The sequence below is a fragment of the Haliotis rufescens genome, unplaced genomic scaffold, assembly GCF_023055435.1.
Source record: "Haliotis rufescens isolate VD_foot unplaced genomic scaffold, xgHalRufe1.0.p SCAF_67, whole genome shotgun sequence".
In the NCBI taxonomy this organism is placed as follows: Eukaryota; Metazoa; Mollusca; class Gastropoda; order Lepetellida; family Haliotidae; genus Haliotis; species Haliotis rufescens.
The window spans coordinates 138,371-166,146 of NW_025964358.1; the positions used below are offsets into that span (position 1 = coordinate 138,371).

At 40.6% G+C, this 27,776-nt stretch overlaps 2 protein-coding genes and 1 long non-coding RNA gene across 6 annotated transcripts in view; 1 reads left to right on the forward strand and 2 right to left on the reverse strand.

Moving 5' to 3' along the window:
* Nucleotides 1–19,071, reverse strand: part of LOC124144726 — a 90,209-nt gene extending 71,138 nt beyond the window's left edge. The window contains exons 1-5 of one of the 4 annotated variants that reach the window (XR_007218900.1): nucleotides 18,829–19,034; nucleotides 16,698–16,818; nucleotides 14,052–14,232; nucleotides 13,599–13,663; nucleotides 13,097–13,289 (exon numbers count right to left, since the gene is read on the reverse strand). Coding sequence is in view for 1 of the 4 variants with exons in the window: in XM_048387172.1 (XP_048243129.1) it covers nucleotides 13,207–13,289; nucleotides 16,698–16,818; nucleotides 18,615–18,701; nucleotides 18,829–18,846 (309 nt within the window). In the remaining 3 variants the exon portion in view is untranslated. Of the gene's footprint in view, nucleotides 1–13,096; nucleotides 13,290–13,591; nucleotides 13,664–14,051; nucleotides 14,233–16,697; nucleotides 16,819–18,614; nucleotides 18,702–18,828 lie in introns of all 4 variants that reach the window. The other 3 variants (XR_007218899.1, XM_048387172.1, XR_007218901.1) reach the window with 3 other exon arrangements.
* LOC124110691 overlaps nucleotides 1–27,776 on the forward strand; it is a 317,539-nt gene that overhangs the window by 120,696 nt on the left and 169,067 nt on the right. The window lies entirely within an intron of this gene.
* On the reverse strand, nucleotides 10,308–12,192 carry LOC125376009. The gene has a single exon (XM_048387170.1). It carries the CDS (start codon nucleotides 12,032–12,034, stop codon nucleotides 10,427–10,429), a length of 1,608 nt encoding a protein of 535 aa, XP_048243127.1. The 5' UTR covers nucleotides 12,035–12,192; the 3' UTR covers nucleotides 10,308–10,426.

Genomic DNA, 27,776 nt, shown 5'->3' on the forward strand with positions numbered 1-27,776 from the left:
TTCTTGATTGGAAGTGAATTTTGATCCGAAAACGCAATCCATCCTCCTTGCGGAATAAAGCCAAATAAATATTTCTTCATTGTGGAATTAATTGATAGGAACACGACAGTGGTTAGTCTCCATTGTATGTCTGTCTTCGGTTCTGATTGGTTCAACAAATCTCCTGCCACGTGCTAGCCAAATAACTGCATATAGGGATCCAATTAATACGCAGCCTTAACCAATATTTCTCTTGCAATTCCCTAAACCTGTGTTGCCTCCGTATTGTGTACATATTGTATTCGAAAAAAAATACACTCAAAGGGACACAACTCAGACGGGTCTGAATCTAGTCGGTCTCTGAAAGTGAAATGAGTAAACATACCGTCAAAGATCCCCGATTACCACTCGGGATCAATGGCGGACATTTTACCTTGCAGTTTATTTCAATTTCCCCCAACAATCCCTAGATGACTGCAATCAATCGTTGGCAAATTTCAGAAGCCATTCTAATTAAAGAGCTGACAGTTTTTCGACTAGGAAAACAAGAAATATTAAACGCTGGGTAATGAGGGTGTGTTTAGATGTCACACTCTGACACCAGGGGGCGCTTGTTGTCAAGAATTGCCACGTGATCGTACTATCTACGTCGCGGCCATGTTTGTTAAGTGTCCAATCACAACAAACGGCGCATTTAAATAAATGACACCGCAATAACCGAAGACATGGAACTTTTCAAGCAAAGTCCAACTGTGACCTATGGGATTGGCTGTGTTTCAGATTTACTTGTCTTTCGTCAGATATCAATCATTTTGATAAAGCTGTCTTGGACGTGTGTCAGTTTCAACGTATTCTGCATCAGCCCGATGACATACATTAAATCAATTCGGGTTATGTAGTCAAAAACAGCAACTTTTTACAAACATGACAGATGAAATTGAGTGGCGGCTTTAGAATATTTAAGTGGTTCCCATTTCTCTGACGAAACTGCAATAACTTTTATGACCTTTATTAATTTAAACGAATACGCCATCATGGAATTAAATACCACTATGATTGTCGTAAGAGGCGACTAACGGGATCGGGTGGTCAGGCTCGCTGACTTGGCTGATGCATGTCATGGTATCCCAATTACGTGGATCGATGCTCATGATGTCAATCACCGGATTGTATGGTCCAGACTCGTTTATTTACAGACCGCCATCATATAGCTGGAATATTGCTGATTGCGGCGTTAAACAACAAACATTCAAAGAAAGTTCTACCTAAAGCCCATACCTTCTCAGTAGTGCTAAGCAGGACCATTAACATAATATGGTTCTGTGTCAGGTAGCACAGCAGTGAGAAAGCTCACCATCACGCGGGTATCGGGGTTCGATTCTCCACTGGGACAGTAAATTAAGTTGTTTTGCAATTCACTTGATGTATTCATAAGGGTATAGTCTTTTAAAGCGCCACAATTCGAATTGCAGAACTGCATCCCTTATTCGTGCCAGAATCCGATGAAAAAGGGTTTAAATCCCAGATTCGCCCTGATGAATCCTTGGTTTGTTAGTAATGCTCATTGGTTTCACCAAAATGGCAAGCTGACATGCCGGGATACCACTGAAGAACAGACTATAAAATCCTTTCAATATTCATAACAAATCTCTGCTACAAGACCCCATTGTGAGATTCCGACTATATCATGAGCACGTGTTTATGAAACTTTATCAAATAGTTATGATACCAGGTGTTTGCGACTAGGTAAGCGTATCCCCCGCCGCCCCCCAGCGGCACTTATCACAAACACAGGGAAAGGCATCTCAATTGTTAACCTGAAATCTCACGGAAACATTTGACGGAAGTCAACATAAGGAATTGCACCAGGCGTATTTTTGACTCTGATTTGTCACAGGTTCTCGTATGGATTCAACTTCAAAATTCTTTTAATGGGATGTTTCGGTGAAGTGCTAGTACCTTGACCAAGCAAGTGATCAAAAACTGGGTAGGCCATGGTTACATGGATAAGATTAAATATACACAGAGATTAACACTTGTTTGATGAAAATATTAGCAGCTTTCCGAAACGTCTCATTTTTACAATCTTGAAGTTAAAATCCCGAAGTCACAGGTACAACTTCTAAATGAGACTTGGTGATATCTGAAATACTGTTCAAAGCGGATCTAAGCCCAAATCACTCATTCACCCACACACTCACTCACTCACTCACTCACTCACTCACTCTGCAATCAAACAGAAACATATGTTTACATTGGTCCATACACATTTACGTCTCTAAGGAGATTTCACTGTGGTTCCTATGTATGAATGAATAACACACAAATCCTTTTCGATCAATCACGTCGATTAAATACAGAACCTTTGCCAAACTTACAAGTTCTACAATAAATCATTTTGGGATGGAATTTAATTTAACATTCATCAGCCTAATCATATTCGTACTCTGTGGAAAATGTACATTATACATTCTCAATTAAATCATGCTCGACTTTGAACGATGGATGCTATTTGAACATCCATCATCTTAGGCATAATTCAGAAGCTCTCAAGAAAATGTACCTCTGCAGTTGTAATGATATCCGATCGCAATTTCTCCCACTGGAGCACTAGTTAGTATTCATTACATGATGAAATTATCTTCATATTACCTAGTCATTAACATTTTGAGACACAATTAAAAGCCTCTGATTATGACTTAAACACATACTTATATTAGTATATTCAATAATATTTATATATGATTACATGGATGGATTCCAACTATATTCTGAGCATGCATGTATGAATCACTATCAAATAGTTATGATACCCGGTGTTCGAGAAGGGGAGGGCCGACCCTGTCCAACTAGTGGCACCCGTCACAAATACATGCAAAGGCGAAAAACACGAGGACATCTGGTACAAGTCAAAACAGTGAATTGTATCGTACATCATTTTTGTCTCTGATGAGTCAAATATAGAAATGTGTCTACAATAAATCGTTTTAAAAGCTATAACTATTTTATTAGTGAATTAGTGAGTGAGTCGGGATTATCACGGCGTTATTTGATAGACCACACTATCAAGGCGCGGACTACGAAAAACTCAACGCTGAGAGGACGGTTATTGACCGGACGATAGAACAACGCATTTGTTTACAGTTCGACACTTGGCACAGTTGTTTACGCTCAAGCTGTCAGTCATTTTGGCATTCGCTATAACAGTGAGTGAGGGCGCTGGGTTTAACGTCGCTTTGGACAACATTCCATTTGTATCACGGCGTGTCAACTTAATGTGTGAGGTAATCCGGTATGATGCTTGGAAATGCTGCTGACAAATCCTGGAAACATAATCGTTGGCGCACCGAGATTCGAACCGATCATAGGTTCCTGGCGTGCCCAAGCGACTTGATTCAGCACAGCGCATGTGACACCCGTATCCCTAATGACTCTAATAACACCAGTTTAAACAATGCAAAGAGTGGCTGAATTTTAAATTAATAGTCGGCAAATTTCAGCCTTACGTGACGATAATTAGATAGATACAAGTAAAGTGTTTGACATATAATAACAAAAAGGCATCTAAACTGACGGCCAAAAGAAACGTTACCAACGATATTTCTAGGATAAAATATGACCAACATAATTTGAAGCAGCAATAACAATTGTATTCTAGAAATTCATCACTCAGAACAGTAAAGTGCGAATTTACTAATTCAACAACAAAGTCCTTGACCTCCAACATGGACATTTCTTGACAAGGGGTCATTCGTCCAGTATTCAACATATAACAACATTGGTTACAACTTTAAGGTGACGACGGCCCAGACCGCTCAATACGGGATATGACCTCAGTGAGCGGCAATGCATCTTCGAATGCGGCGTTGAACTGAGTAGACAAGCGTCCTCACATCGACTGTAGGTATCCGATTCCATTCCTCACGGAGGGCAACGATCAACGCTTGTCTCGTGAAGGGAGGATGTTGCCGTTTCCGAAGACGACGCCTCAGCTGGTCCAAGAGATGTTCTATGGGTGACAGATCTGGTGATCGAGCTGGCCACGGCAGGACAGTCACGTTGTTGGCGTTGAGGAAGTCTCTAGTAATACGGGCTTTATGGGGTGTGGCGTTATCTTGTTGGAACACCGTCCGTTGTTGGCGCTGGATGAAAGGAAGAACCACTGGCAAGATATTGTCAATGTAGCGTGGTGCTGTCAGATTGCCTTCGATGATGACAAGTTCCGTCTTCTCGTCCCCGCAAATGCCGCCCCAGACCATCACACTTCCGCCCCCGTAAGGTTCCACCTCCTGGACACAACAAGGAGCCGTACGTTCACCATGTCGTCGATAAACTCGCGTCCGCCCATCAGGTTTGAAGAGTTGGAACCTGCTCTCGTCACTAAGCAGCACTCGCCGCCATTCTCTTTGTTGCCATCGCTGAGTTAGCCTGCACCACGTCAATCTGGCACGTCGATGTTGACGGGTCAAGGTCATGCCCTTGAAAGGGCGATAAGCCAAGAGACCATAATGTCGTAGTCGTCTGGTCACTGTTTGTCTGCTGACCGGATGTCCTAAGCTGTTGGCAGCTGATGACGTCACAGTAAGGAATCTGTTCCCCAGATGAAGTACCCGTAAAAAGCGGTCATCCTGCGGGGTCGTGACCTTTGGTCTGCCACTCCGTGGTCTGTCTGCGGTTCTGCCAGTCTGTCGGAGACGTGCGACCAGTCTGGTAATGGTCATCTTGGAGCAGTTCATGTTAATGGCAACCGCTCTCTGTGTCGCTCCCATCTGCAGCATACCTATGGCTCTCTCCCTCTGGACAGCGGTCAGTCTTGGCATGTTCGTTGGTGTTTATCATCGCAACCAAAGATATGGAACAGATCCGTGCGTAATGTATACCCGGAAATTGCACAATAATTTGGGAAAGAATGTTTTAAAAATTGCTGACAAACACCAATATCTCCCAAAATCCCTAAAGCACGTGCAAAGAACATGAAGGCTGTATTTGTGAGATGTGTTCTTTACTGTTTTTGAACAGGTTGGTATCTTTGTTTCAAAGTGGCAAATCAGTTAATGTTGGTAACGTTTCTTTTGGCCCTCAGTTTAGTATTAACGTCTTATTAACGTACGTTTTTGTGTATATGAAGGGGGGTTTCTAGTCCGGACTAATGCCAGTTTTATAGTGCTAGCCCACTGAGATACCATGCGGCAGTTTAACATGGTTACCCAACTCAGACACATACTACTAACTCTGCGCCGAGTCCATATTTTATCCCGTTACTAACCTATTATCCCAGGATAACAAGAACAACATCTTTGAACGTCTATTGGAATGACGCGGTCGAGAATCCAGCCACCGACGTTCCGCTCTCTGACTGACGCTGTATCCACTAGACCACTCCAGCGGAGCCATACATAACTTCTGCAGTAAGGACGAGTCATCCGTTGCCCGAACACCTGGTGTCTCAACCCAAAGTTTTAAAGTGAGTCACGGATGAATAAAAGGTTTAAAACCCTATAAAAACAGATTCCATAGGGCGTAAAAGGCAAAATGCCTGTGAAAATGTTACGAATGGATGCCTAAAAATCAGTGATGACGCCAGGTCTAACATCGTGGTTAGCATGTTCTGCCCAATCTGTAGTCCGCCATTCACACAATAAAATATGTGTTTGTTGCCAGGCAAAAAACGTGTCTGCAAGAAGTCCATTGTGACGCTTTAATTTTGTTTAAAATATTGTCTATCATCTTTTTTCATGTGACAGGCACGAATCGGGTGTCTCTCGGCATTTTAATTAGACCAGTATCTCTCACTCCAGCATGCATTTCCGAATAAAAACTTTTAATCTCAATATAATTTTTTTTCTGTTTCCATTCTTCCAAACATTAGTCCTTCTGCATTAGTTCCGACCGTCTATTCATTAAACCCGATTTCCATTGTAATACATTAATCACCACGCGACAGAAGTGTAGTGCTTCCGCTGACCGCCAGGGGGCTTTAGTGCATGCATTGTTGTACCACTCCGCGTTGTTAGGCGAACCTACGTATTATTTACCCATCACTGCGCGTAGAGATGTGTATCTTATTCCAAGTCCATGATCCTATTATGTTCCGACTACACTCTCTTTGGTAAAGGTTGTTCGTACCTTCCTGTAGATACGTCTTTCTGATTCCTGCCTACATTAAGTCAATACTACCACCACGGCTTGAAAGCATCTTTCTAATCTGCCCATTACAGAGCGAGTGTTCATCGTGTTCCATAAGCCCTCGATGAATGTGGCTCTACCTGTGTAAAAGCAAAATCATTTACGGGGATAAAAGGATCCGCTAATTTGACGGGATCTATAAACTTGCACGGCATACAAGCCGGAATTAGACAAAAAGTTAAAAGCAAACTCTTTATGATTCACCTAGAAGTAAATGCGAAAAGATTCGGCTGACAGGATTTAGATGAAGCCATTATGCTGTGTTTGGTCGAGTTGAATAGGCATTACATGTGTTCGTGTGATTGATACACCGTTGCGAACTTCACAATGGGGTTCTCAGAGACAGGCTAAGCGAGACGGGTGTTCCTGAGCGCTGTCCCTTCGTTTCCTGGAAGTCTTGGAGTGTTGGAATTGTCTCTCGTTTGGCTGACAAGAGAGGACAATGGGTGGACTGAAATGTGGCGCCATCTTGAATCTGGGTCTGACAGGTCGCAAAAGAAATGAATGAAACTGACAAATGTATTTTGTTTCTTCTTTGAAATATAAATCAGGGATCGAAAACCAAACAAAGCAAACAGTGTACTTTGGTGGTCTGTGAATCGCACGTCAATGTGCAGAGATCGGGGAAATTGCGTGGCATGTTTACGGTTTTGAATTGGTATAAAAAAAAACTAATAGAGAGACAAAGCTTATCGATCGAGAGATGCTATTGACTAATAAATAAAATGTGACACAATTTGAATAACATTTAAAACCTACAAAATATCAATTCAAAATAACAAAAATCGTTAACTTTGAATTGTCAAGTGATTTCTTTCAGGATATCATTTACATATATATGACCACCTTCTTGTCGCATATCAAATTCAATACACGTGCCAACGAGAACATTGCTGTGCCTTTGTTGATTATTTTACACAGTTAAAACTGTCAGTTGCATTTCTCGAATAATCAACTTTCGAAGAACGTTGTGGTAATTGATGTTTTAGAATGTTGAAGAATCTTCAAGGTTTAAATAAGGAAAACTCACTTTAAACCCGTAATTGCATCTGACAATAAAATCTGCTTTGACAAAAACTGTTGGGATATGGTAAACTTTTAATACTTTATATGCCCACGTATTTAACGTTGACTGGCGATAGCGACACAAAGTGACGTGGTTTAACGTTGACTGACGTTAGTGACACAAACAGAAAGTGACGTGGTATTACCGTCTTAACCTTTGTAATATTATTCACGGTAAACTCAGAAAGTAATTTAAACATTACGAAGAGCAGAACTCTCTCTTACCGAGGTGATCGCTTGTTATTTGTCATATAGGGAACTTAAATTGGCTCTAGAGGACTAGAGCATATTTCAAAGACAATTAGTTGGCGATCTGACAAAACGCCATTCATCGTCAAATGTGATGAATATCGGGGTTCCTGAGATGCATGGCACATGAGTTCACTTTATCGATTTTGTTCTGAACCGGCTTACGTCACCCGAGTCTCAGAGTACTACAACTAATCGCTCTACATGTACATGTATGTGTTGGACGCGTATCAATACAAATGAATATCTGCTTTAGCAAAAACCTTTCTCCTCCTTTGGAAAGCCTTGAACATATCTATTACGCTGGAAGGCACAAAAATAGACACATTTCAAAAATCACTTTTACATTTTTGTGTACTAATTTTTTTGCTTTCAAGAGTAATTTCCTCTGAATTGAAACTTTTTGCCTCGACGGAGACTATCTCGTTGGGCTAGATAAGGCAATTCGAGAATCCAAATGGGTCCATTATAAGATTGACACAATTAATCGGAAACTAAATACAAAAAAGAACCTTAACGGTGTTGATAACCGACAAAGAATAAAATCTTGATAGCAGAATTAGTGGCTAATGCTGTTCTAATGACTGCAATTTGTCTGAACATGGACAGTGTGTCTACCCCTTCTGTTTCAGCTCGCTGTGAAGTTATCTTTTGATAAGTTAATGCATCCCGACCCTGACGCCGCTCCAGCATCCAACAACATGGCGTCCTCGATGACCACCTTTCTTCCGTCCATTCAAACAACATTCACTGGTGGCATCCGTCACAAATACATGCAAAGGCAAGTCAATGATTCACCCAAAAACACAAGGACATCTGGTACAAGTCAAAACAGGGAATTGTATCGTCCATCATTTTTGTCTCTCATGAGTTAAATATAGAAATGTGTCCACAATAAATCGTTTTAAAAGCTGTAACTATTTCATTAGTGAATGAGTGAGTTGGGATTGTCACGGCGTTATTTGATGGACACACTATCAAGGCGCGGACTATGAACGACTCAACGCTGAGAACGCGATAGAACAACACAATTGTTTACAGTATAGGGATATCAGATATACCACACATAGAAATCAGTATATAGCCCATATTCCAGTGCTTCAACACTACACAGCATCAAGGAAAAGCTAGACACCCATCAATGACATAACCAACATCAGATATACCACACATAGAAATCAGTATACAGCCCATATTCCAGTGCTTCAACACTACACAGCATCAAGTACAAGCTAGACACCCATCAATGACATAACCAACATCAGATATACCACACATAGAAATCAGTATATAGCCCACATTCCAGTGCTTCAACACTACACAGCATCAAGTACACGCTAGACACCCATCAATGACGTAACCAATATCAGATATACCACACATAGAAATCAGTATAATCAATATTCATCAACCGCCTCATCCATTCCATGTATCGACGTTGGACGGCAGTCATCAATGCAAATGGCGGACACAAGAGATACTGACTTGTGATGCCGTTTTCTCAGAGACTAGTGTTGTGTTTCAGTTAAGAACATTTGACACTTTAATTTCAACCATGATGATCAGTTTAGCCAAGTTTCATCTTTTTAATATGTCTCAAAGTATGTTTACAGTGCTTGGACAAATACAGTTTCTCATATATCTATCCATGGTGATGTTTCTTTTGTGGTTCAGTATATATACTGATAACCCTAGACCTACACAAGTCTCTAAAGCAATGAATATTAGTTTAAACCATAATTCCCAGACTATATAATAATAAAAACAAGGTGTCCCCATAAACAACTGGCATCCTTAGAGTACTGTCCCCATAGACTTGCCTATTAAAAGGTTAGAATTACTACACATCCATGGACTTATTCAGGACAGACTTGAAGCAAGGCTATGCTAGCCCCAACAACAATGGTTTGATATAGCAGTTTTAACATTGGTATACATGGTATACGGGCATTTTTTCCATATACACATATACCCACTCTGACATATTTGGATAGGTACAAGAGGGCTAGTGTCTCATAAGACTATGTACTGAAATAAAAATATCCAAGAGCTCCCAATCAAGTGTATAATGCTTTGCCAAATATAGATTTTTCCTGAAAATGAAGAGTTCAAACAAAATGTAAACCAACTTTCATTTCAGAGGCAATATGTTAGAGTCATATTCGCCATAATAAGTGCCCCGGTTAATGGGAAATTGACAATGGGGGTACAAACACCAGGCACAAGTTAAATTTGTTGTCAGAGGAAAAGCGATAGAGAAGAAAATTGGTTCCAACATTGGTGACACCAAACTTTGTTTGCTTAAGGCCAGACACTGCACCTTACAATTGACAAAATGCTTCACAAGTATTTGTTAGTTTTAATTGGTTACAACTTTGAGGTATACATATTAACAATTGAAATGGAGTCTTTTCCAGGTGATGTTGCCACCGGTTGCCATGGAAACATCCAAGATGGCCGCCGCAAGCCTGAAAAAGATAGAAATGAGTTTCAGTTTTTCTCTAAGACCAATAAAGATATTTATATAATTTCAATTGTATAACAAAGCTTGTATGGTGTTGGGTACAATGACAGAAAGAAAAATTAAAAAAAGACTGGTATATATTTTTAAAATAATTTTTCAAAATTTCACATATTTTAGGTTGATTTTTACACATAATTTATTTTTTAAAATAAAAATGGCCAACAAATTTTAAAAAGTCTCTCTGTTATTGTGTAAAGTAATCCTCTGCCTATATGTACACCAAATTTCATTCAAATCGGGCCAATAACGGTTGAGATCTATGTTCACTAAGATCCGAAATGACGTTAATGGAGAAAATGAGGAAATAAGTTTGTATATGGTTTTCTTCCTAAAGCACCTATTAAACACTTACAAAATCTTAGTTTACTGATGGGATGTATTCAAGATACATAAAACAATGCATGTACAAAGAAATAACAGGACTTAAAACTCCCCAGCACCATACAACAAGCCTTCAGCTGCGTCAACATGAACTCGGTCCCTTTTTTTAGCCTCCCACTTTGCACTACGTTCCATCTTAGATGTCTCCTGGCTTTGCTTCCTTGCTTTGAGGGTTCTCACATTATCAAGTCTTTCAACAGAAGCTGCTGTTATTTCATTAGCTTCTATTGCAAGCTTGTTCATTACCTGAGTAATGTGACAAGTACCCTCATTGAACGAAGCTATTGCAGACGCCACTGCCCGATGCAACCGCCTTGCACCCACAAAGACGGTCTTCGGACAACGGGACCAGATCACAGAATGCAAGCATTCATTAGCATTCTGTGTCTTGCCTTTCACCATCCTCTTAAGGAGGTTTTCATCAGACATTCTTTGATACACAGGTACCATCTTTTCTGCAATTTCTGCATCGAGAAAATGTCTGATGTTGTCTGCGTGAGCAGGAGGCTCAAGATCATTAGCCAGTGCTCTATTATAAAAACACCAACTTGAGGGACCAGTGGGACATCTAGTGTGATGGGGAGAATCATCGGTTGACATGCAATGAAACAAACTTGCCCAGATTGCATTCCTTGTACCATCGATGTTACCAACATTGTTAGTGATGGCAAAGCGGTAATAATACTGAAATTTAAGAGCTTTGTCTTTAGTCAGCTTTCCTTTGCCCCTACCACCCAATCTCAACTCTTTTGACAATTTCAGAAGAGCAGTGCCCATCCTTTTATGAGCATGGTTAACACAGTCTTCCTTGTCAATACTGATGTCTGGTCCATAGGGTTGAAGGTCGTTGATTGCCTTGTGGGTTTTGCTGTCACCGTCTGAAAGTATACATGTGTAACGTATATTATGCTTTTCCAAAGAACGGGACCATAGCCTCTTAGCGGCTTCAACTTCCATGGCATTGGAACTACCTTCATAATTTTGGCAACACCTACCAGCATGTCCTTCATACCACTGTCTGAACTCTGTGGTGTCCTGTCCTAGACTGTTGATATGAAGGGTACATGCATGGCAGTATTTTGACAGGACTTCATAATCAATCACTAGACCTGTCAAAACATCAATAACCGCCCCAACACCATAATTTGAAGTGTGGCCTCTCTTCTGCCATGATCCGTCATAACTGACAGTAATGTCTAAAGGTACATCATTTGAAACTGTCTGTTGCTCACCATAAGCATGTTTGATAATTTCAACACTCTGAGTCAAAACTTCCTCAGTATTTTCAACAACAACCTGTGAAAGAATGTTTTGTTTGTGTTGAAATGTCTTTGGATGGAGACCTTCCATTCCAAAAACCAGACAAAACTTTTTCATAGCAGCATGTCCAAGTCCTACCTCTGACAGAAAGAGCATAAAAATGTCATTCACCTGAAAGGGATTGGTACCCGATTTATTACCTGACCTTTGTGAAGTGTAATGTTTGTCAACACACATCTGACAGTTTTGGCATGTCAACATAATATTTACAGCAAATCCAAATCTATCAAAATTGTCGCTCTTTTCAAACAACAAAGACCCCTGTTCGTGACACGATGGGCAATCAATCTCTTGAAAAAATAAATTCATTTGTCTCATGTCAATTAACATCCATTGAGGTTTGGGTTCATTGTCAAGCACGGGAGATTTGATATTTTCACCAGCTTTAAATTTTGATAATTTTATGTCGCTGCGTGAAGTTGCATTCAATGAAAAAGAATTCTCACCTTCATTGTCTCCAACGGGGATTTTTTCCTCAACGGCGTGGTCCCCGGATGATTCCAATGTATCCAAAACGTCAAAGCTGTCAGAATCTGACACAGGGTCGATCGCGCTGTCAACACGGGTCGTAACTCTAACACCGCATTTCGAACGTGCCTCCTTCAACTGACTTGCCCTTCGCCTCTTATTCTTACCATAGGCGTGTTGTGCCCCGTGTTTTGCCCTCATTTTTAAAAAATACAACAATTTTCAGTCAAGAAAATATCAAAAACGATGTTTACCTGTCAAACTTTTCGCTGAGCAGCCGCCATTTTGTATACCTACCGGAAAAGGCCGAAGTTTTGTTGCTAAGCCGAATGGTGCATTGTGGGATATGTTTTACTTTATTTGGATCGAACGAATATTCCCGAATGTTGCATTATGGGATATTTCTCCTTAAATGGTAGTTTACGTACAAAATCACTCGCGGGAAAAGTGACGATAGCCTCACGTGGAATATCTATTTTTAGAATGTTTTTGCACAGAAACATGGCGGAAACGATCAGCTTTCTATCGATGTATAACATGAAGGGGTTCGTTACAGCTACGGGGGCGTTGTCATGAGTGAAAGTTCAGGTTTTTCCACGTTGATTACGATCATATTTAAAAACAATACCACACATTATGATTTTAATAACGTTTTTTATTCAGTAAATGTACACAATATCGTAAAAAAAATGTTGCATCACAAAGTACATGTATTATATATGCGAAAAAAATCAAAACCTTGATTTTGACATATTGAAGCAGTTATGTCAATTTTAGGTGCCGTGTCTGGCCTTAATAGTAATATAGTGATGTAAAATAAACAAACAAACAAACAAAACAGTACCTTACCATGCGAATGTATTCCCAGGGCGGGGTGCTTAATATGGCGAATACAGCTGCTACCATTGGTATAAAATCACCTACCTTACACAATCTTCCATCTTGAAGTAAATATCAAGTTGCTGTGAGGATTGTAAGGATGTGACAGAAGGCTGTGTCAGGAGGCTGTCAGGAGGCTGTGTCAGAAGGCTGTGTCAGAAGGATGTGTCAGGAGGCTGTGTCAGAAGGATGTGTGGAGAGGTGATGTCAGTGGCCGCACAGCCATGTTGGTCTGGGTCTGCAACAATGTCCAACACAATGAACACAACTAATCGACAGCCAAAGGAAGAAAGATAAACCATAATTAATATACAAATGTTAATGCCCTGATATCAAACTACAAATTGAATTTAACTGAAATTTATAAATAAGGTGTTAATATGGGATTTTTCCTCGTTCAGGGTACTAGAAAAATTACAGTACTGTCAACAGGGTTACAATCAACTGGTAACATGAATGACAAGTGCGGACAACGTTATTAACTTTAAGGTTACGTGTTTAGAAAAAAAGAAAAGATTTTAAAGATAAAAAAGATGAGACAATGAACTGTTTCCTTGGGAGTGGGAGCCAGGGGGGAGAGGGCCGTGGTTGTGTGACATCGGGTCAGCAGGCCTGTACAGCAGCAATGGAATAAAGACAAAGAACTGGGTCAATAAATGGAGCATAATGAATGAATACTCATAATAAAGGAATTGTTTTTTGTAAGAAATACGGTAGTTGAATACTTAGGTTTGTTTACACTGTTTGGGCATGGTCAGTGTGTGAAGGTCCGCACTTATAATACATACAAGAATACAGGAAGCACGGGGCCTGCTTCCGCGCCACAAAAACAATTGGAATGCGCACCAGGGGGCGGCAAATACAGGAGACAATGTCTTGGAGGCCTGAGAACGGTCAAGGCACGTGACATGGTTTCCAACATGCTTCCTCCCTACTTGACAGAATGGCAGCTACATGCAAGAAATACAAACTGTTGAGTCAAATATACGAAGGAACTTACAGCTGTCCCTGACCAGCGATGGAGATTTGACCAGACAGAACCAGCATGTTGGTGATGCCGGGCACAAGAAACGTGCACGTGGCCAGCTCATGGAGGCCGTTGGTGATCTAGCCTGTGATTGGTGCTTGCTGCTTCCGGGTACGGAAAGGCGGGGGTCGGTTAGACTTGCTCCAAGTCTCTACTGAATGATAAGTACATTATAATGGATTATAATGGACTTGTCTACAACGAGGCCAGTCTTTTATAGAAACAATGTGCTATTATTGATGTATTTAAGGAATTACAATTGGAACTAATGACCATATTCTAAGAGACTTGTGCAAGTGTAGTAGTGGGTGAAATGGAGACCATGAGCTGGGCGGACGTCCACATGTGTCGGGTTTGTGTGAAAAGTGGAAACGAGGAGAAAAGAGTTGACCTATGAGGAAGAAGATCTAATTGAGACAATGGTTGATGTGAAAAATAAAGAATAGTTAGGCAATAATTTGTTATTACAGAAAACATAAGATGTGAAGGTAAATGTGGGACTTATTGCTGACATCATATTTCTGTCAAATGTTACTGAAATTACATTCATGCTGTTTATCCCATATCCTGAAGGAGTACAGTTGAGTTCAACGATGTGATATAGGTCTTAGAAACAAAATCAGGCCAAACCAGGCATTCATTTTCAGATTTACATATAGCCTCTTTAATAAAGTTATGCATACGGTTGAATAAACATTATTCCACAAGAAACCACCCAAGCGTGTTAATTCCAGGCTAGATTCAAGAATGGGATAGGCATCAGATGATAGAGTGAGTGAGTGAGTGAGTGAGTGAGTGAGTGAGTGAGTGAGAGTGAGTGAGTGAGTGAGGTTTAATGCTGATTTGAACAGTATTCCAGTTATATCACGGCATACAGGCTGATACAGCTGAGAATGGGATGAGTATAAGATGAGTATGGGATGGGTGAGGGTTAATGCTGCTTTGTACAGTATTCCAGTTATATCACGGCATACAGGCTGATACAGCTGAGAATGGGATGAGTGAGGGTTAACGCTGCTTTGAACACACTACCAGTTATATCACGGCATACAGGCTGATAGACATGTAGTGCTGAAATACTTTCAGATGTTGGTGACACAATTAGTTCAAGTTGGGAGTTCTCCCATTGAGGTGAGATGAGGTGAAATGGGGTTTAACGTCGCGTCCAAGATTATTGCACCTATATAGCGACGTGCATGCACATGTATGTTTGTGGCTGCTTGTACTAGTCTAGACTTAATGCCGAGTGCCAGGCAAGGAAACAACAAGCACCACCCTTTACCGTCCCACCAGGGGATTGAAGCACCAACCTTGCTCTCTCCCAGTCTTATAAGCACATGTGTGAGTGAATGAAAGTTAAACAATGAAGTCAGCAATATTCCAGCATCACCAAGGCAGTAAATAAACAAGTCTGGGACATGGTATAGGGACAAGGAATATGGACATGGTATACGGACATGGTGTATAGACATGGGTTATGGAAATGGTATATGGACATGGTATACGGACATTGGTTATGGACATGGGTTATGGACATGGTATATAGACAAGGTAAAGGGACATGCACTGCTGAAACACTTCAGATGTTGGTGTCATACTTTGTCAGGAACAACTGCACTTGTCTCTCCTACAGACACTGAAGAAGAAATAACCGAAATCTCCCAAGCAAGTCTACTAAACAATGGAAAAACTCTAGATTTCTCCTGAAAATGAAGAGATTCTCTGGAACACTTTGTATCATATGTTGCCATGGGTGCAAGACAATTGAAACAAAAACATAAACATAGAACTAAATGTTAGCTGTAGTAAGCACCCTGGGAGCTTGGCAAATTGACAAAGTGTCGCGCTTATTGAAACCAACCACAAGTTACATTTGTTGTCAGAGACGTAGCGGTGCTCGAAACTTGATAAAAATGGAATGGATTTTCCAAAAATTACTTTGGATCACTTAAAGAGATAGCTAACCCATGCCCTACCACACAGCTAACCCTAAGGATTGTATAGGGGTGCTTGATGGAAACTTGGTACCTAACCCTAAGGATTGTAAAGGGGTGCTTGATGGAAACTTGGTACCTAACCCTAAGGACTGTAAAGGGGTACATAACCCTAATGATTGTAAAGGGGTGGCTAACCAATGATCGTAAAGGGGTGCTTGATGTGAAATAGTTGCTGGTAATGTACCCTAACACAAACACAACCACAACTTGTCCTGATGACTGAAGAGGAACACAAAACCTATGAAGTGGGTGTCACTATCAGCAGCCTTAGCCAGTTAGCGCTAATTGAGCCTGGCCGAGTAAACTGCATTGTTGACAATAACAGTTATTCCTTCAAAATTGCTGTAACATACACACACAAAAAAGGACCTGTCACGTAAATCAATATTTGACCACAAGTCTGCAGCAAAAGACTGTACAACTTCCAATTTGAAGTTCCCAAATTTGGAACAATAACACAATTTCTTTCCCAATTTGACGGCCGAGGGAACAAACAGAAGGGTTTTGGACTTCCAGATAAATCCTTGCTATTAATAGAGTGGGGTGCTTAATACCGCAAATACAGTATACCACATAAAAGATATCATGGAGTAGAATGAGACCAGAGTATAAAATCGCCTACCTTTCACAATGTTCCATAAAGAAGAAATTATCAGGGCTGTGGTAAGTTGTGTCAGGTAAGTTGTGTCACTCAGGTAAGTTGTGTCAGGAGATTGTGTCGGCGCCACACAGCCATCTTGGGTCTGCAACAATGTCCAACACAATGAGCACAAGGGAATCACAGCCAAAACAAGTTAAAACATAATTACTCCACCACTCTAAATGCTCTGATACCTTGGTAACCAACAAAAACATCAATTTCTTGGAAATTTAGACATAAAGGTTTCAATAAAGATGTCACTTTTCATGGTTCGTGATACTGGAATAATTACAGAACCGTTACCATGGTTACACTCAAACACTAATGTCAACAATATTATTGACTTATACATTAGGTTTTTAGAAGAAGAAAAAGCAGATGTTAAAAGTAATAATCGATGATACAATGAACATGACAGGATTGGGAGGAGGAGGGAGCCAGCGGGGAGAGGGACGAGGTCGTGTGACACCGATTCGGCAGGCCTGTACAGCAGCAATGGAGTAAAGACAAACAACTTGATCAATGAATGGAGCATAATGGATGCATATGTTACCCAGCTCACAATCACTCAGATTGACTGAAAACAGCGAAGGAATCTGGGTCAGTATCTCTGTATTCGTAAGCACATGCCAGACAAAACTTGTATTGTCATCAAGTTTGTAACTTGGCATGTCGCAACGGATACAACGTACAAACTCATCGACTATTATAGGCATAGTTACAATAAAGTGTCTATGTACCAACTTAGTGCTCTCTGTTATTTATGTCAACACTGGTCTAAATGACATGACCCCCTTCTACAATAGTTATTGATCAACGGAATGGCTAACAGGATCACTATTAAGTTTCAATTAACATGGGAACCATAAAACCTATCAATAAAAAACATTATCCATTATTTACAGTACAAGAATAGTAACTATACTTCAAGCAGCATGTACTGGGAAATGAGTTTGACAGAAACACTACTTGAAGGATCAAGTGTTTTACATGGAAATATGCTACAGAATAATACTCCAAAATTTACTATGATCAATTATGGATAACAAGAAATTACACATGAATTATACTAAATGGATTTTGAGTGAAAAGCATTACATTATAACTTTACTGTTCAATTGAAGTGCCCTGCAAATCACTATTTAAACAAGACAATCAGAGTTGTCTCCCATACACCCAGGACAGATTTTATTACAAGACTAAGGGAGGTTGAATTGATGTACCTGATGATATAGAGGGTATAACTGACACCATGTGTACAACAACCAGGGAGGTAGTTTATATGTTGATTCTACAAGCTTCAATACCTACAAGATCTGGTACTGGGGAAAGTCTAGGTTACCTTACCTACATCATGACTTATATTGCGGCCTTATTTGGACCATATATTGTATTACAAACCAGAAAACAGCAAGGGGATTTGGGTCAGTATATTTGTATTCATAAGAACATGGCTGACAAAGCTGCATCAGCCGATGAGGTAAACGCATTTGGTCATGAGGTAACGCGAAGTTGCTTGAACCTGGAAGAATGACACAGATGTTCCCCTTTGCCCATTGCTGAGACAAGTGATACATGCTTAAAGAATTACTGTCTGCAAGATTTCCAGCAATGAGAGACCAGTATTAGTTTGAATATGGGGCGGGGCTTTGAACAAATACATTTCCAACAGAAAAAAAAGTACTATATACAACACATATACATAATAAAGGGATGTGTTTTTGTAGGAAATACGGTAGTTGAATACTTAGATTTGTTTACTGAGGGGTGTGGTAAATGGTGCATGTTGATTAATGATAACATAGAGCAGTTCTTCTGTGGGATGAAATACGGTACAGTTACTGTTATAGGGCGTGGTCAGTGTGTGAAGTTACGCATTTGTCATACAAACATACTTACAAGAATACAGGGAGCACGCTGCCTGCTTCTTCGCCACGAAAACACTTGCAATGTGCACCAGAGAGCGGCAAAAACGGGTGACAATTTCTGTGATGAAAATTCCGAACTTGCAAATAGCCAAGGGGATTTGGAACGTGCTTCGTCCCTGTTCGACAGAATGGCCGCTCTGTGCGATAAACAAAAGATGTGGAGTGAAATATATGAATGAACTTACCTTCAGATGCATGTGCATAACTGTCCTCTCCGTCGATGGAGATGGAGATGCGACGAGACCGAGCGAGCACGCTTGGGTGTGGCGATGCCAGCCAGCGACACTCAGCTCCGTGCTCCGCCATGGCCAGCCGATGGAGGGAGGAAATGACGGCCTTTGGCATTAGTGATCTCGCTTGTGATTGGTGCTTTGCTGTTTCCTTCCGGGTGGCTTGGTGCCGGCTATCTAAACTGCGTTTTTTGGTGGTCGGTGCAATGCCCAGATGCCCTCGGTGCTTTGCCGGTTGCTTTTCCGAGTGGCTTGGTGCCGGCTGTCCAAACTGCGTTTTTTGGCGTTCGGCGCAGTCGGTGTAGCCGGTGTAGCCGGTGTAGTCACGTGGTGGATTTGTGTGAAAAGTAGAAAGAAGTAGAAAAAAATGTACGATGAAAAAATGTTATTTAATATATTGGAAAATAAAGTATAATTATGCAATGACTTGTTTTACAGAAAACAGAAAAGTGTATATAACTGTATGAAACCTGCAGACCAGGTGGAAAGTGGAAAGAGAGTTAAAACTGCATTGAAGGACAACAAGAGGAAATCGCAAGAAAACAAGAAACAAATTATGCCACATAGTGAAGGAAGTAAAATGAACACTTTATAATTCTATATTTAAAAAAAAAAAATTGTTGTGAAATTTTCTTAAAAAATGTGATGAAATGAAATACAAGATATTATGTTTGAAAGCGAAGCCGTAACTATGGGTAAAATGAACATATGAAAATTTTGTTTGATTCAAAATTTCAAAATTTCGAAATTGTAGTGAAATTTTCTGAATTTTGTTTATGAAATGTAAGACAATATTTGTTCCTAACGTTTGAAAGCAAAGCCAGAAATCTGGGTGAAAGCGAGCAAAAGCGGGTTGAAAGGGGTGCAGAAGCGGGGTAAAAGCGGGGCGGGTAATCGAGCCAAAAGAACGGAAAGGGAGAAAAGCGATTAAGCGAAAGCGAAAGCGGCGGAAGAAAAGCGGGGTAAAAGCGGGGCCTGGATAACGGAGGCAAAAGAAGGGAAAGGGAGAAAAGCGATTAGTCGGCCGGTGAAAAGGGAGGGGTTCGATTGGCGAGGGTTGAGGGTTGAGAGTTGAGATGGGGGTTCATGTAACTGTTAAGAAGTTCTTTAAAAAAAGAGTTCTTTCCAAAAAGGGCGTTTGCACCCACTGGGGGTGCCCCTGGGCCAAATCAGGGAGTGCCAAGAGACTGCAAAGTGAAACTGGAGACATAAGAACTTCCGAAAAAAAACCAAAGCAGCCCAAAGCGGATTTGCAGACGGGTGTGAACTGTCTGGAAAACACCCTTTCTATTAATAAACGTTCGGATATAGCGCGATATGAATAAGATGACTGCTTGCCACATTAGCTGTGAAATAATACATTCTAGCCTATGCGCGTACAGGATCGTTTGTCTGGCCGTGGGGTAATTTATTTGGAGGTCATAAGCTCGCAACATGTCCCGTTAACCACCAGTGCAGGTTTCCTTCCTGGGGCCTAAAACTGAAGACCAGACGTACGTTGCACGTTGCATGGTATTTCAAGTTTTGTAAATACGCAAAAGATGCCTAAACCACAAAAAACAGATACTATTGTTCAATTCGAAAACAGAAAGAGAGACACTCTTTGTTGGGTATGAATAATATTTGTGGAATATTGTATGCTATATTTATATAGATATCACCATTCCTCAGCGCACTTTTTGAACTATAAATTAATAATTGCTTTAATTGATTTATAAACATAAATGGTTTATTTGTTTTACTGCGAAGTTTGTGATCTAATGGTGGAAATTGTAAGTTTGTATGAGCTGTGCCTCAAATGAGCATTAGTCTGGTGGATGTGAAGCAAAAGCAAGCCCTATATGACAGTGAAATAGTGCGTTAGTGATGAAAGACAGCTTTGAAACACTTTGTTGTGCAGTCATTCTACATGGTGAACTTGTATTAATGAAGACATTCTACATGGTGAACTTGTTTTAATAAAGGCGGTGACTAAAACTCATACAGTGTGGGGTAGAGAGGCTGAATGGCCGTTTTGCTCAGGATAATGTTGCACTTTGTTGGACATAATATACATGGTATCACAGCTACTAAAGTTTCATTCATTAACAGATCATTGTCAGCTGGGAAAGTCATGTGTATTGGCCCGGAACATCAATACACTCCCCTCCCCTCCCCTCCCCTCCCCTCCCCCCAACACACACACACACATTTTATGTAACATTTTTGCATCTTCCCTACTCCCCCGCCCCCATACAATAATGGTATAACAGCTATGGCTATTATCTCTCCTGAGGATATTTATATCTATAATTGGTTATTTATGGGTCTTTAAACAGCCGTTGTTGTAATTGACGGAGCTTACAACGTGAAGATTCGGGGTAGAATAGGTCTTCAGGAGCCCATGCTTGCCTTAAAAGGCGACAATGCTTGTCGTAAAAGGCGACTAACGGGATTGGGTGGTCAGGCTCGCTGACTGACTTGGTTGATGCATGTCATCGATGTCAATTGCTTGGATCGATGCTCATGATGTCAATGACTGCATTGTCTGGTCCAGATGGCCGTCATATAGCTGGAGTATTGCTGAGTGCGGCGTTAAACAACACATCCGCCAACCAACCAACCAACCAACCAACCAACCAACCAACTTGTCGTAAGAGGTTGTTGATTCACTGAACTGGGTGAAATTTAAAAAACAGCTGTGTCGGCCTGTGCTTGACGTGGGAAGGCGTGTTGATGTGACTAAACTGAGAGAAGCGGCAGAAAAATATCTGAAAAATAGCCGTTCACAGAAAACAAGCTTCATAGTGCGGCTTCCAGCCCGATCCTAGGTTTGAGGGGCAGCAAACAAATCATTTACGTTACTTATGTTTTCCAAGAACACTATTCATGACTTATTTTACGACACGGTAGACGATTCATTCAGTTGTGTATGTATATTTCTATAAAAGTACCCTGAAAAAAGGAACCTGGCAGACTGGAACCCATGAACTTCATGTTTTAAGCACGACACGTTACCGACTACCCTACAACCAGAACTAATAAATGTAGAGCAATTTTCAGAGCCATATACCTTATCAGTTTGGTAGAGTTAATGCTGCGGCAATGCGTGGGAATATACAAAGTGTTGCTCGTTTGTTTCTTTGCAATCTGTTTGCCCAGGGTGGGGGTCGAGGGGGGATTGTTAGCATGCCCAAGCATCAAGGGCGCTGATTCAGAATATTCACGGTAGACACGTCAAACGAATGTATGCTAGTTAACGGTTGGAGGAAATGTGGGAGGATAATAATAGTCTGGAAGAAGATTGGTGAGATTGGGGTAGGTGGGGAGAGACGAAAACAGATCCCTGTGAGAGCCTGGTGACACATGTGTTGCTCGACGCTAAAATTACTTTCTTTGAAGTAACTAGGGCGGTTGATACAAGTCACTGTGGCAAGGCTCCTGGTGTTGTTGGTATCCCAATAGAATGTCTTAAATCACAAAATGTTGTTTCGGCTATGCACATTACTTTTAATATCCGTTTTAACACAGGGAAAATACCTGCATACCAAAGTGTTCTACTTTAGATTCTTGAGATCCGTATCGTCTAGGGGTTTGACTCACCAATTCTATGTACGAATGATATTGTAATATTTTAAATAACCGTCTGCAATGTTGGCCTGAAAGTGCAGGAGCTCTAAATGATGCACAAAATGCATTCTGGAAGCGTGGATCAACTACGGATCATATTCACTCTGTTTGTTCTTTTATTGAAACAAGACAAGGTATTAAAAAGACTCTTTTTCTGCTTTCATAAAGCGTATGATAGCATTAACAGAGGTGTGCTGTGGGAGAAATGATGTAAAATTGTTTCTTACACTTCAATTTTTATATGAAAATGTCAAATGCAGTGTAGTATAATTGGTATGCTTACACCCTGGTTCAATGTTAATCGTAGTTTAAAACAAGGATGCTTAATGTCGCCAAAACGATTTTATTATTGATTTCCTGGACAAGCTAAATGATACTGGTTTGGGTATTTGTTTGGATGATATCGCTATTGCAGTCTTTGCCTATGCTGACAATCTTATTTTGCTTGCAGAATCGGAAGAGGATTTGAATTTCTTACATAGATTATTATCATAGTATATTGCGTTTTGAATACTTGGTGTGTAGACAATAGTATCTTTTTTAATAATGACAAATCAATTATGGTACACTTTAGAAATGGAAGCGTTACCAAAACAATGGCCTTTTTAAATATTGGTAACTCTGTTTTAGACATTGTTGATTGTTATAATTATCTAGGCCTACTGCTCATGGAACATGTTGACTATACAACGCTATGGCAAAAGAAGCAGAAGCAGCAGAAGCAGCAGAAGCAGCAGCAGCAGCAGCAGCAGCAGCAGCAGCAGCAGCAGCAGCAGCTAAATCGGCTAACAGAGCATGAGGTCTTCTTATATGTAAATATAAGGCAATCGGAGGTATGCAGCCACTACTTATTCCAAATTGTATGATAACATGGTTTGGCCAGTTTTGAGTTGTGGGACATCTATTTTGGGTCATCGTGACATTTGTTCTGTAAATGCCGTTCACCATCGTGCTTTGACATTTTTCTTAGGGTGGTAAAATACGCTCAAAATGTTGCTGTTAATGATGATATGGGATGGATTCCTCCAATTTTGTTAGACATTTATGTCGTTTTACTAAGCTAAAAAATGTCCTTTAGATTAAAAAAACAACAGGAAATTTCAAGTAAGGGCAAAGTCATGAACGAATGGGGTGTGAATATTTCTGAGAATGTAAGCGTGAAAAGTGTCGTTGTACGTGTGCATGATGTCTGCATTGGAAAGTATGTGTCTGATTGGAATGAACTGTTATGCAGGCTTGGAGGGAGAATGGCTGGTAATAAATTAAGTACGTGTGAAATGTTGTATGGGTGTGAGAGTTATGTAAGTATGTATATGCCTCGTTCTTACGGCTCTGCCTTCTCCAAATGTAAATCAGGTACTGCTCCTCAAACGTTAGAAAAAGGCAGATACAAATACGAATATGAATATTAATGTGAACGTGAACGTAAGAGCGTGTTTTCAGTGTGAGGAAAGTATTCAGGATGAATGTCATGTATTGCTGGATTGCCCTGTGTACGACGATCTGCATGAAAGTTTCTACAAAGGTCAGTTTTAGCTATTCCAACTTCCTAGAGTAACGTAATACTGATAAACTTATTTTACTTTTTTAATATTATGTAGATTTTACAGCCCAAACCTTCTTTTTTTTATCCTCTACACAGAGGAAAAAATATTTTATATGGCTAGTGACGAGTAGTATATTTTATATACCCCTTTGACACTAATATATTTATGCTGTATGTACTGTGATATTTTAAATCTCTCGTAACCCTTAACGGGTGGCTCACTTGTATGTCCTGTCATATGTATCTATGTTATTATTTTTGTGAGGTGAGATTCAAATACACATTCTGTCTGTCTGTCTGTCTGTCTGTCTGTCTGTCTGCCTGCCTGCCTGCCTGCCTGCCCGCCCGCCCGCCCGCCCGCCCGCCCGTTCGTTCAATAAAAACAAAACATTCACGGTATGTGTGCATGCATAGGCCTACGTATAAATGATAAAAGTAAAGGGATCTGGCAATTCTATATACCAATACAGACCTATACCAGACAGTAATTAATTGTTCAGAATATACTCATGCATAGTTGTTTTTAGAGCAAAACATGAAGCTTTTCTTTTGGAAGGAATACTGGTGGAGCTCTGAGGAAATACATTCCATTTTTCCATCACAGCTGTAAATATGTGGATCTATGTATGAATGGGTAAATATGAATAAATGTTTGGATAATAAAATGAATGAATGAATGAATGAATGAATGAATGAATGTAAAAAAAGGTATGAACAGTGCACATAGCATCCCTATAATTACAAACGAATATGGTCTATTATGAGGATAATGCGAGATAAAATAAGGATTTTGTCTTTCCACCACAATTTATTGTTAAGGCATTAAATTTGAATCCGTCTATAAAAGATTTATAATTTAGTCCAAACTGGTTTACTTTCATTCTCAGCGCGACATTTGAAACGTTAACAAGACATCTGGACCACTGGGTGGAAGATCTTCAGCCGAGTTGAAACATGTGACGTCAGAACTGGCGATGATGACGTCATACCCTTTGTACTTGAACTCTGTGGCCTTGGTCCTGGCGCAGCTGACAGTGACGCTTTATGCGGGTAAATTTCAGTTTGATTTCGGCCACAAAACTGGTCAATTTGAGGGGACGTTTGTTGCCCAATGTGTCAGTATGTGAGACTTGTTTTGATATTAAAGAAGTGCCATAAGGTTACTCCTAATTTACAAGTATTAATACGGACAAGGAACGTTTCTTTAACAGGAGCCAAAGAATTATATAGAGTTTACGTTGATAACCTGTAACGTCACGTGACGTGACCTCCGCCATAATGGTCCGAAGCTATAGAGGCGAGACAACAGTGATGTGAATTAAACAAAATATCTTGTGGGTTCTCGGCAAGTTTCAAATTCAGAACATTGGTATGTAGGCCTCTTAATTTGCCTTAAACTGGTCCTAAGTAGAAAAGTATTTTTCCGAGTTTAGCCTATATTTGTTTTCCAAAATACACAAATAGTTGCAAACAAGTGGAACAAAGAATAGAGGGCAATCCGTGTATGAGTTATCATCACCCGAGGTACCCGAGGTACCCGAGGTACCCCAGGAGTAAAACCCGCAAGGATTTCGTGACTCCATATTTACCGCCATATTCTTCAAGGAAATACTGGTGCAGGCCCCATGTGTTGAATAATTATTGTTTACGTGGACAGTCTGGATTCAAGAGATATCTTTATTACAAAGGTTTGTGTGTATACAAGTTTAAACTGTGAGAGACACCCCAACAACAAATAATTTTAATGATTTTACTTCTGAATCAAATTTAAATATGTTTTGCAGTCACACTATTATGGTCATTGGGTCATTTTCTTTGATTTTGAACACTTTCACTAACATAGCATGCTTTGGACACAGGCTCCAGAAATGGGAAACGTACACCATTTCTTCAGGCGGGCGCAGACAGGTGTTTTAATTGGTGCACTCGTCTTAACAATTGTTTACAGTGAAGATAGAACTAACATGAATTTACCATATGTAAACATACAGTGAGTACTCCATGGAAACGCATTTGAATCAAACGATACCAGAAAATCAAATCGCAAGTAATGAACCGATTTTTTCCCCTAACCCCTTACATAAAATCTGGTTACTTTTAATTAGAATCTCGTTAAGACATGACCAATACTTTCAAGGTTCCCTAAAAGTAAGACTCTAAAAGGCAACAACACCCTTGTTCCCGAGTGAGTGAGTGAGTGAGTGAGTGAGTGAGTGAGTGAGTGAGTGAGTGAGTGAGTGTTATATCTGGAAGATACACCGGAAGTGGATATCAGATACACCGGAACTGGATTTCAGGTACACCGGAAGCAGAATTCAGACACACCGGAAGAAGAATTCAGACACACCGGAAGTCGAATTCAGGTGCACCGGATGCAAAATTCAGACACACCGGAAGAAGAATTCAGACACACCGGAAGCGGAATTCAGACACACCGGAAGAAGAATTCAGACACACCGGAAGTCGAATTCAGGTGCACCGGAAGTCGAATTCAGGTAACACCGGAAATGGAATTCAGGTAACACCGGATGCAAAATTCAGACACATCGGAAATCGAATTCAGCTACACCGGAAGTTGAATTCAGCCACACCGGAAGTTGAATTCAGGTACAGCGGATGCAAAATTCAGACACACCGGAAGCGGAATTCAGACACACTGGAAGAAGAATTCAGACACACCGGAAGCGGAATCGACTTACAATTCCAGTGAAGTTCAAGTAGTTAGCTGATACAAATACCTTGAATTGCTCATTACGCTCACACACAGATGGACAAAGGCTTTACAGTGCTTGCTGAACATGCCACCAAAGCCATTTTACCAATAGGTTCACTTCGCTTATGCAGACACTTGTTTTCTTAAGGCTCGAGTTGTTCAGTATCTGCAATCACAAAGAAACTATAGACAGGCTGGGGAGGCACTACAGGTAACTCAAGGAGGCAGAAGGAAGGCAGAAGCATCGCCCAGATTAACGGAAAAGTATATGAGCAGAACGCATCTATTACCTGGCGACCATTGGGCGACCAATGTGCCTTCATTCTGTAACAACCGCAATGCTTGTGCCCCCATTCTGCCTCCTTTTAACAACCAACCTTCTCGGCGACCTTTGTGCGACTTTTTTAAACCTGTTAAAAAATTCACGGCGACCATGGCGTCCATGGCGATGTCTGAACCTCCTGTTTACCACCTTGGAACGACCTAGGCAACCATTCTGCCTCCTTTGAGCCTCCAACGACGACCTGGCAGAGTTTATGGTCGCACACGGAAGGCCCAAAGGTCGCCATCCTGTGTAAAGGCCCCATTACATACTGTAGGAAGACATAGCTGTAGGCAGAATGGGCTGTAGGATAGACATAGCTGTGGGCAGAATGAGCTGTAGGCAGAATGAGCTGTAGGCAGAATGGGCTGTAGGCAGATTGAGCTGTAGGCAGAATGTAATGCTGGCACAAGACATATATCTCCAGAGTTTCTAATACATTAACATGCTTGTCATTGCCAGTGACAACACACAGTGACGGGGTTCATAGTACATCTTGTGCTCAGAGCTCATTTGTTCTAACCTCGACAATCACAATGGAAGGTGATAGCAATATTCCAGCTATATGCCGACGGTCTGTAATAATCGAATCTGAAGCAGACAATCCAGTCATTGACATCATGAGCATCGATCCACGCAATTTGGATACAATGACATGCATCAACCAAGTCAGCGAGCCTTCATCATTACCTTGCATGTTAGAAAACTTGGCA

What these genes read in the sequence shown, in the direction of transcription:
- LOC125376009 (XM_048387170.1), bottom strand. Translation starts at nt 12,034, where the DNA reads ATGTTAATTGACATGAGACAAATGAATTTATTTTTTCAAGAGATTGAT.